Source organism: Rana temporaria, chromosome 11 (genome assembly GCF_905171775.1).
Source record: "Rana temporaria chromosome 11, aRanTem1.1, whole genome shotgun sequence".
Classification (NCBI taxonomy): Eukaryota; Metazoa; Chordata; class Amphibia; order Anura; family Ranidae; genus Rana; species Rana temporaria.
This window is the reverse complement of record NC_053499.1, coordinates 149310745-149321218: the sequence shown is the minus strand read 5'-3', so window position 1 is coordinate 149321218 and position 10474 is coordinate 149310745. Positions and strand designations below refer to the sequence as shown.

The window sequence follows — 10474 nt, the reverse complement described above, 5'->3', positions numbered from 1 at the left end:
TAAAGCATTACACCCGCGATCAGATAGTCAGTGCAGGGCTCTTGCATACTGTCAGTGTAAGCCGTCTACTCGTACCTCATACAGGCAAGCAGTTACACACCGTCAGGAAGCATCAATGAACTACCAAGAGTGCACAAAAGCTCCCTGGTAGATCATTGAGAACTACAGGTCAACAGCCGCTAAAGCTGTCGTTACTTTTAGTTCTCCCATATTTCAGAAGTCTGAATGACACGGCCGGGTGGGCTGGGTGTTATAAAAGGTGAACTTTACCTTTAAGAACTCCTCCCCACCTCCCTCAAACACCTATGCCAGGGGTCTCAAACTGGCAGCCCTCCAGCTGTTGCAAAACTACAAGTCCAATCATGCCTGTGGGAGTCATGCTTGTAACCGTCAGCCTTGCAATGCCTCATGGGACTTGTAGTTTCGCAACAGCTGGCGGGCCGCCAGTTTGAGACCCCTGACCTATGCTGACTAACCTGTGTAAAAAGGATGGATATGCTTACCTATTTTGGGTTTGGTCCCGTGATCTGACTACCTTATGTCTGCTGGAGAGAAGAGGGACCACTGAAAACAGCTGGGACATGGAAGCCAATGGGGTGATGTCTCCACTTCCAGGCATTCTCAGCCTTTGTGGGCACTCTTGCCGCTGGGTGACACAGGGATCACATGACTGCAGCAGGCTGGTAAATATAGACACTTTTTGTTTTGTTTTTTACACAGGTCAGCATAGGTGTTTGGGAGGGGGGAGGGGATTGTTAATAGTTACATTAAGGCTGAAATTCTACTTCAACAGAACAACCAGTTGACGCTGATTTTAAATAAGGGTTGCAGACTTTGGCCCATGGGTGCTCAAACCTCGGGCCCTCCAGCTATTGCAGAACTACAAGTCCCATCATGCCTCTGCTTTTGGGAGTCATGCTTTTAAATGTCAGCGGCTTGCAATGCCTCATGAGACAAGCTGGAGGGCCACAGGTTGAGCGCCCATGAACAGCCCTCCTGTAGAAGTTAATGAGCTAGAAGTCACAATCTCTTTGTTAGTGGTGTAGGTAACTTCAGCACTCCAGCCGTTATGGAAAAGTCCCATGAGGCATTGCAAGACTGACAGTCACAGTAATGCCTCTCAAGAGGCATGATGGGATTTGTCATTTGCTCATAGCACAGGAGTGCCACAGTTGCCTACCCTATGTTAACTCCACCCAGGAGGAGCGCTTCAAAAATAGTTTTACCCCTCCCACCCTCTTAGATTTGGCTGACCAGCTCCATCATTGGAAGAGACTTAACAAAACTGCCGCGCACAGAATCTAGTGCAGCTGTGCACAGTAACCAATCAGCTTCTGGGTTTTATTTTCAAAGCTTCATTAAAGCAGCTGAAGTTAGGCCGCCGTTTACACTTGAGCGCCTTGTAGCTCCAGGATCAAAAACTCTCAACAAGCAAAGACCTTTTGTTTTCAATAGCCCTTATTCATATCCGAGTGTCTTGTCGCTTGTAGCAAAATGGCTGTCACTCAAAAAAAAGTACTTATTTTCAGGCAGAATTAAGAGTTTTTGTCATAGGCCGGAACATGGGATTTTTTTCAAGCGTTTATTTAAGCATTTTGTTGTCAAACATCAGCTCTGGGTCCCTTCTTCAGCAGCTTTTCCCATACCTTTTAGTCGAAAAACGCCCTAAAAATAAAAAACACCTAACAAAAGCTACAAAAACATCAACTTCTGCTCCAAAAAAACATTTAAAAAAAAAACACTTGAAAATCTTGAAAATGTGACGCTTAGGTGTAAATGCAGCCTCAGAAGCCGATTGGTCATTATGCACAGCTGCACAAGATTCTGAGTGCAAACATTTTAGTAAATTATTATGTCCAAAAGGAGGATTCCATTAAAGGGGTCAAAAATCTGACTTTGCTGTCCCCTGCACAAAGGGTTAATTCTGATGGGCGTGGTTTCATAATAAGATCTACATGGGCAATTCCTTTAAATGCATTTCCTATGTGCTTTTTTAGTGCTTCTTGCAGAAACGCGCTACCATATTTATCATGGTTTCCTATGGGACACATCTATGCTTTTTTTCAGCCGCTGCGTTTTTGGAAAGGGTTTGGGACTTTTTTTTTTTAATGCAAAACGGTGCATTTAATAGACTTCAATGGAGAAGCTGCAGAATAGCATGTAGTGTGTTTTTGCCACATTTTTTTTACTCTGCCCAACAAATTAGCCCAAAAGAAAATGCAAAAAACACACATTAAAAAAATATGGCAAAAACATAAAAAGCACTGCAGAAACGGATCAAAAGCAAGCTTTCCTCTGTCCAGGTATCTGAGCCAAGATCACACTGCTCACTTTACTGTGGACCTGAAGAAAATGGAGCAGATCAGTCCTAATTCACAAAGGGCCCTACACCCATTTTGTTAAGCAGCATCTGCTCCGTGTTCCAAGCTGTGTCTGTGAGAGACACAGAACTGTACACCTGGAGCTGCCTGTCCCTGCCACCCCCAAGCACAACCTGAGATCACAATGGAGGAGGAGGAGGAGGAGGAGGAGGAGGAGGAGGAGGATGTGTGCAGGCGATGTTCATGCAGTGTAACAAGCAGAGAGTAATGTCAGATGTCTGACAACTCACATCTTATACACCAGATCCAACCTGGTGGGCATCTGTGGCAGTTTTCCATAATGAGAACTCCCACATTCCCTTTGTAATTAGTTGCAGAACTCGAACCAGTTTCTACTTTACTCTGGATGGTGCCGATGGATCTATAACAAGCCCATCAGCTCCTTAGATAATGTCATCAACACCATTTCAGACAGTTTCCTGAACCAGTTTTCTGGCACGGGAAGCTTAGTTATCTCCCCGTTATGAATGCTTGCGTTTTTTTTGGCGTTTTCTGTCAGTAAGTGAAAACCATGCAGCTTGCTGAAGTCAACCCTTTCACATAACCGTTCCAATCGGGTCCCCCTGACAGTTTTTCAGGCAGACCTGATTGGATGGTCCATGCATTCCTACGAACTGCCGAATGTAAACAGACTTGTGTCTTTTTTCACACGCCTACCTCAGATCTGATCGGGTCCATTAAAACACAAACAGGAGATCCGTCATCCTCTGTCTAGGTGGATTGGAAGCAGGCTCTGTCCGCAGAGCAAAGCAGGCTCTGTCCGCAGAGCAAAGCAGGCTCTGTCCGCAGAGCAAAGCAGGCTCTGTCCGCAGAGCAAAGCAGGCTCGGACTTGTCATCTTTCTGCTCTACTCTGATCAGCAGGGGTCTGCGGACAGATGCCCTGCTGATCCAGAGTCTGTCCCATCTGAAAGCAGACTAAGAGATGCAAATACAGAATGAACCGCTTGCATGTTATCTAAACCTCCTCCAGCACTTTTGGCTGGCCTCCTCTCTCTTCACACATTGCAGCAGTGACTGGAAACCTATAGGCACAAAGCATCATGCCGGTCAGCAAGGATGGCGGGACGGAAGCCCAGTGATTCACAGACAAGTAAAGTGAATAACAAAAAAAATAACAAAAAAATGAACTTCTCTGACCAGTGTTCCATCTGACACTGGCCCCCAGAGATCAGAAAGATCCCAGAGCTTTTGTCCGAGTGCTTGTTCATAGAAACCCAATGGACGCTATAAACAAAGGGAACAGTTGCCTGAACTAGGGAAGATTATCTCATGTCTGTGGGAATCTTCAGCAAAGTACATGAACCCTTTAATAATGAATCTCCAAATATTGAGGAATGAGAGGTTGGCAAACACTGCCAGGCCAGAGCTGCAGAGCCAAAAGTAGCCAGCGAGCCCCATATATCCCTGCTTGCTATGATGCTTGAATGCTATAAAAAGACACCAAGGAACTGGGAGTAGTGCGGGGAATAATACGATTGGCTGTCTCCGGCTGCTTAGAGGCAGAGAGGTCACAGTGACATCAAAACTCCTGGTCTGCATAAAGGCTTCTGGTAAGGGACTTAAACTTCAAGGGGATGGTCATTACAGACCAGCAACAAACATTTTCGGGGCACAAACAGCAATGGCATCCTTTGTATTCCCCTCAGCACAGATACCTTTTAACCCCCTTCCCTTGGCTGTATGCATAGATGTGGTAGCAAAGAGCTGGGCCTTACTCTGTGCTGCCACAGATATGTTTTGTGCTGGCCACGCTCATTTGTGCTCCCCTAGCACTTTGATCCTGCTGTCACTGACAGCTCCTGGTCACAAAGCAACGATCGGGGGCCAGTAGGATGAGTGACAGTCAATCACACAATCGGAAGTCCGTGAAACACCTCCAGTGTTACGTTCTCTTTAAAAGGCCAGCGGAAAGGGGTTAAAAGGAGGAATATGGAAACCAGTTAGTCTAATCTAGAAGCCGGCAGGCACTTAAAGGAGCCAAAAATCTGGTGACTGCGCCGGCAACCCAACAAGATTTAAACATTAGGCACCAGCTGTTATTTTCAGGCATATTGATTATCTAGCTCCTGAGATCCCTTCCTGCCCTAACAAAGGCCAACGTAACCACAAAGGACCAAGAGTACAGGGGGTAATCTACAAATCTACAAGCTGACCGTGGTGGATGGGAGCCAGGGGGTGTCTCTGCCCAGAACCCCCAACTAGCAAACACTGAGCGGACTGAGGTCTCTGCGGGTGGTGAAAGTTATCACAACGGACGCATACGGCACAGACAGACTCCAGTAACATGTAACCCGGCGAAGATGGAGGAGAAGCATGTTTAAGAATAGTCACTGCTGTCAAAAAAGTTAAAAATCTATCTTTTTTTTTCTCACCACAGGATTAGAACCGAAACACCTCAAAACTGTTTGCAACTCAAACCCCAAAAAGTTTAACATTGGACCCCATCCCCTGCAAGTGGTAGCCCCAGTCAGAACTGGTGCAGGTAGGAGGGCCTGCGCTCGTGCTTCATCTGGAAGGATTTAAAGCCCTTGTTCGTCTGCTGAGACGGCTGCTGTGCGTACGCAAAGGTCGAGGAGATGCCGGCAGGCGGCGCGCAGTCGTTGGCGGTGGACCAGACGGGTGACTGGAGTATCTGCATTGTGTCGTTCCATTGGCTCACGGGATTTGACATGTGGTACAAAGAGGAGCTCTGGTTGGGCAGTGTATTAGAGAGAGGGGAGGAGTGCTGCCAAGGAGCTTTAGGCGGCCACGTTTTGGTTTTGTTTTCCTAAAAAACAAAAGAAAATAAAACGGTATTGAGATGAAATAAAAAATTAACATGGGAAATCTACTCTCTAAACATTAACGAAAATATGACAAACCTAAACTACATGACACCATTAATATTTATTACATACTGACTTATGAACAGCAGTCACCAATCCCAATCTAAACAATAAAATATATTGTTTACTTTCATTAGTGGTAAATACATTTAAATAGGAATGTCTGATTGTAGGCGGTAACCCCTTTATGACAGCCCAATACCTACAGGCAGCAGCAAAAGGGTGGACTTTAACACCCATGCACCACACATATGCGTCGTTGGGCGGCCATTGTTTCCGTGCCGAGAGCGCGCTCACTGGGCACTTTCAGCACAAAGCGCCAAACTGATGCAGCCAGCACTGGGTGCAAAATTAAAAAGCTAGTGCGGTTGCATTCGAAAGAAATGTGTGCCTGCTGCTCTGTGGCCGGTTGGCCTCTGGGTGATACATAAAACGACAGGCCAAGCTGGCCGAGACACAGGAGAACAGACACCAACAACCCTACTAGGAAGTGTCTGAGCAGGCACATTCGGCTGCACAGAGCAGGGTTGCTGAATGTCTGCATGGGATAGTTATTTCTAAATCAGACCTTTAGCAATCCAAAAATTGCATAATACAAAAGGTTATGTTATTTACCAAACAAAATGAAGGGGAGATTTGTTTTTTTACAGGAATTCCACGTTAATGATTTAGGACCCGTGACTGCTCAATGTCTACAAGTATTTTACATTACTGCAGCCTCTCAACTCTTTTACCCCAACCCCGTCGGGGGTCAAATGCCAATTTGCCAGGGATCGATGAATCCTGATCTGATCCACAGACGCAACTCCCGAAAGGGACGTCATTGGCCGGTGAGGCGCAACTTCCGGGAGAGACCCCGCCAGAGTAACTAGTGGGGGGGGGGGGGGGGAAGAGTACAGGGGGGCACGGAAAAGGCACCAGAAGTTGCTTGGATATCTGTGTCTGGTAGTGGGAGCAAAATACCTGTATTAGATAAGTATCTGCTCTCCCCCCCCCCCCCCCTGAAAGTTCAATTTTTGGGTGGAACTCCACTTTAATTGTTCATAATATTACATTAGATGTGCTTGATGCTGGGTTGAACGGCAAGTAGGGATGAAGTTTGGTCAGGCTCCCTACATTGGTGGCCAGTAGGGACAATCTCCCGTACATTGGTGGCCAGTAGGGACAATGTCCCGTACATTGGTGGCCAGTAGGGACAATGTCCCGTACATTGGTGGCCAGTAGGGACAATGTCCCGTACATTGGTGGCCAGTAGGGACAATGTCCCGTACATTGGTGGCCAGTAGGGACAATGTCCCGTACATTGGTGGCCAGTAGGGACAATGTCCCGTACATTGGTGGCCAGTAGGGACAATGTCCTGTCAGACTGCCACCCTTACAGACATCTAAAAAGATGATTGGTGTAATGCCGCTGATTCCGTCAAGTGATGTTTATCCTGGAGCTATGCAAGAAACAGCAGATGGCAGGTCAATCACTTAAAGTTCAAGGAACCCCTAGCAACTTCTGGGGGATTCCTAGGTACTTCTGGGGGAACCCTAGGGTTTCACAGAAGTCTGTTTGAGAATGGCTGTGTTACAGTTGTCCCCTACACACACTTGCAAGCTTATTCAATAAACAGAAAGGGTTCAATAACCCAATGCAACCATTCATAAGCCTTCTTGTAGTCAATATTCTGTCACATTAACTCCCTAAAATTATATAATAAAAAAAGTCGCTAAATGATACCACACTCTATTAAAAAAAAAAAGAGAAGGTGCCTGAACAATGGACTGCTCCCATAGTCTCACCTGGTTGAGATCGTCTACTGTGGAGAGGAGGGGTGGTGACGGTAATGTGTTTGCTTCTTGTTCACCACTGCTGTGTTTTCTGGTGGAAAGAAAAAAAATGCAGCAATAGTGAATTATTATTAGAGACCAGAAGTTCTCTAGATAAAGTTAATGCGTCTTTTTTTTTTTGCATTACAAAATAACTGATGGTTAATGAAACCCATTATATATGATTACATTTTAAGCTCCTAGAGGGTAGGGACTGATGTGAATATACAATGTATATGTAAAGAGCTGTGTAAATTCGATGACGCTATACAAGTACCTTTAATAATAATAACAAACCGTAAGTAATCAGAGAATAATCTGCCTGGTATTACGGACACCTCTGGCCCTTTTTAGACTTTCTCTCCTCACAATAAAGATCTATTTTCAGAGCGAGCCAGTGTGGTTTCTCCCGGTAACAGGTCAATAAAAGGACTTCTACAGAAGCGATTCCAGTCATGTGACTCACCTCCTTTGTTTCACTGCAGCAACAAGGTCTGGACCTGAGAACATGGAGAATAGACTGTCTCCGTTGGCAGACGAAGTCTCGTCACTTGAACTGGCCGAATCAGCCTGAGCACCTGTCCAGTTGCTGTTCATCACATCGCTGCAGAACAAGTGGAAAATAGGAAGTTATTCTTTGTTTCCCCCCTTTTACTTTAAAGCGGCAGTAAACCACAGTAAAAATAAACAAACAAAAAAAACAAACACCTTTTTAGTACTTAGTACATAATGTGCTCCCAAAATACCGGGGGGGGGGGGCTGAGAGGCACCGGACGTGCCGCAGGTCACCGCAGTGATCTATGCCAGGAAGTGGGAGCAAATACCTGTATTATACAGGTATCTGCTCCTTCCACTCCCCCTGAAAGGTGCCAAATGTGACACCGGAGGGGAAAAGTGGAAGTTCCATTTTTGGCTGGAACTCTGCTTTAAGTATATTAATGCTTCTTTTTATTAAGTGACCATATGGGTAAAAATGACTTTAAGGTGTCACTTTTACCTCCTTCGGTGGTTGGTGCTAATAAGGTGGTTTTGTTATGCCATGTTCTGGCCTCTAGATGGCGCTGTTGCCTTTACAGCTCAAGCAGTCTGTTCATGTTTGCCAGCACTGCATGTCATTGTACATGGTACAGTGCTGGTCTCCCTTTTAAGGATAAGTTCACCTTTTAGAACATGTTGCACCTGATTTTAGGGTGGAACACGTAACATATTCCAGGTGCTGCAGCCGCCGCCGCCCCCTCCCTGTGGCAGCAGTATGGGGAGAATGTTACCCGTCTGGCGGATCAGATGGAAGTCAGTTGTAAACAGACAGGCGGTCTGGAATGCTGGAAAGACTCAGTGCCGGTCTAAGGCACTACCATATGTGAGTGTAAACTTTTAAGTAATAAATGAAATTTTGCACAATGATGGCCATTGTTCTTGACCATTTATCAGTGCCCACCAGCGCAGCCCACCCCCTTTTTTTTGTTTTGTTCCTTTTCTGTCTTTTTCGCCTGGCACCAGGCCTGAGCAATGCTTATTGCCAGATGCCGGCGACTTGCAGTTCTGGGCGCTGGACAGCCGATTTAAAAAAACGGTCTCCTAACTTTTTTAGCTGTCTCCTAGCATCTAAGCAAATTTGTCAAGCACTCCTCTATGGCACATTTTTTGTGTGTGTTCCTATGTGAAACTCTGCATTGTGTCTAATGTTCATATCCCCTGTGTGGAAATTTGGCATCTGTTTACCTTTTGCATTTGAATAAAAATGCTTGTACCAGAAATAGAAAGCAGTAGTAAAAAAGACAATGTTCAGACTGGACACCTTACTTCACCCAGCCAGCAGCCATTTACATACTGACCGTAGTGTTGCCATTGCAAAAGTACCAGCTGCGTTCCCCCCAGAAAGCTCTCTTACCCCTCTTGGAAATATTCCGGGAAGGGCCACGTTCTGTGCGAATCTTCAAGATGGGGCCAGTTGCTACGTGTGGTGCTCGGACGGCGGACATGCTGCGATTGCCGTTTTTGTTGCATAGCTTGGTTGACCCCGGCCACATAGCGGGCAAATTCCGGGTCTGAGCCAACTACAAGAGAAGAGAAAGGGGGGGTAAATCACAGAACAGCGTCAGCCTGTTTGTACCCTGTTATCCCAGACACTAATCTTTTAAGCCAGACTGTCTTCTACTCCTGAATAGAACACAATAAAGGGATTCACTGCCGGTCAGCAGCCCATGATACTTTTGTTTATCGGATAAACTCCGGGAATCGACGGAAAATAGCACATTCTGTTAATTGGGCTCAAAATGGGCAGACGTGGCTAAAAAATTCACGCATTTAAATGCGGTCGCCAGCACACCCTATTCTGTGCCGGTCTGTATGGACTTATATTAAGTGTATATGGACAGTTTGACATCAACATACCAGGTCAAAGAGAAAAAATATATATGGATATTATTTAAGGTATCATAAAACATACTAGGCCATGTTTGGGTCACCTTCCGTTGTGACTCGAATAGCTACTTCTTTGATGTCCGATACTGATATTTGTGTTTCTGTTTATAATATACTTGTGCATTTAATACAGATAGGTTGTTCCTGCTATTCCTGGTTTGTCGGACACATCCTCCAGATTGGACTGTAGTGTCCCAAATGATATATATGTCACGCTATTGGCGATAGCCATTGTAGCTGTAATGATATTACGGTGTCGTATTTTTCTCCTGGTCGCAAAATGACACAAAAATAAAAAAATTCACCTCCAATGTATCATATAACACAAAGACAGCAAGAATGTAGATAGATCATGCAATTTAAACAATAGACTTAAGCCCTGGTTCACACTGATGCGACTTTGAAATCGCACTACTTCACTTGAAGTAGCGCGATTTTAAAGTAGCAAGGTCAGTGCGATTTCAGGTGCTACTTGATAGACATCTGTGTGGCTTCATACACAGATGTCTATTGAAATCGCACCTGAAATCGGCAAAAGTAGTGCAGGAAAAAACTCTTGGAAATCAGTGTGGCACCGCAAAATCTTGTTGCACCGATTGGAACAGTGCCATTGCCGCCAATAGGCTGCGACTCAGGATCTCTCAAATCGCTCCAATGTGAACCTAGGCTAAAGTGGTTGTAAAAACTGATGGTTATACCTTCATGCATTCTACGAATGAAGTTAAAAAACCTTTAGTGTGCAGCTCCTCCCTCAGCCCCTAGTACTTACCCAAGTCCAATCTTGATCCAGTGATGTGCACAAGAGCCAAAGCCATCCTTCCTGATCGGTTGAGATGCAGCAACAGGAGCTATTAGCTCATGTTGCTGTCAATCAGTCAGTGAGGCAGGGGCCACAGCTGAGCCATGCTCTCTGCGTCTTTTAGACACAAAGAGCTGTCTCGGGATCGGACACCCCTATAGCAAGCCGCTTGCTTTGGGGAAACTCGACAAGGGGGACCCCAGGGAGGACCAGGGCTGCTCTGTGCAAA

At 45.6% G+C, this 10474-nt stretch overlaps 1 protein-coding gene across 2 annotated transcripts in view; it reads right to left on the bottom strand.

Annotated features, from left to right (window-relative positions):
• Positions 1 to 2528: 2528 nt before the first annotated feature.
• GARRE1 (granule associated Rac and RHOG effector 1) overlaps positions 2529 to 10474 on the bottom strand; it is a 96701-nt gene continuing 88755 nt past the window's right edge. For both annotated transcript variants that reach the window (XM_040329431.1, XM_040329432.1), the window contains exons 11-14: positions 8914 to 9079; positions 7489 to 7626; positions 6996 to 7074; positions 2529 to 5149 (exon numbers count right to left, since the gene is read on the bottom strand). In XM_040329431.1, the coding sequence (XP_040185365.1) occupies positions 4850 to 5149; positions 6996 to 7074; positions 7489 to 7626; positions 8914 to 9079 (683 nt within the window). In that variant the 3' untranslated portion in view covers positions 2529 to 4849. The remainder of the gene's footprint in view (positions 5150 to 6995; positions 7075 to 7488; positions 7627 to 8913; positions 9080 to 10474) is intronic.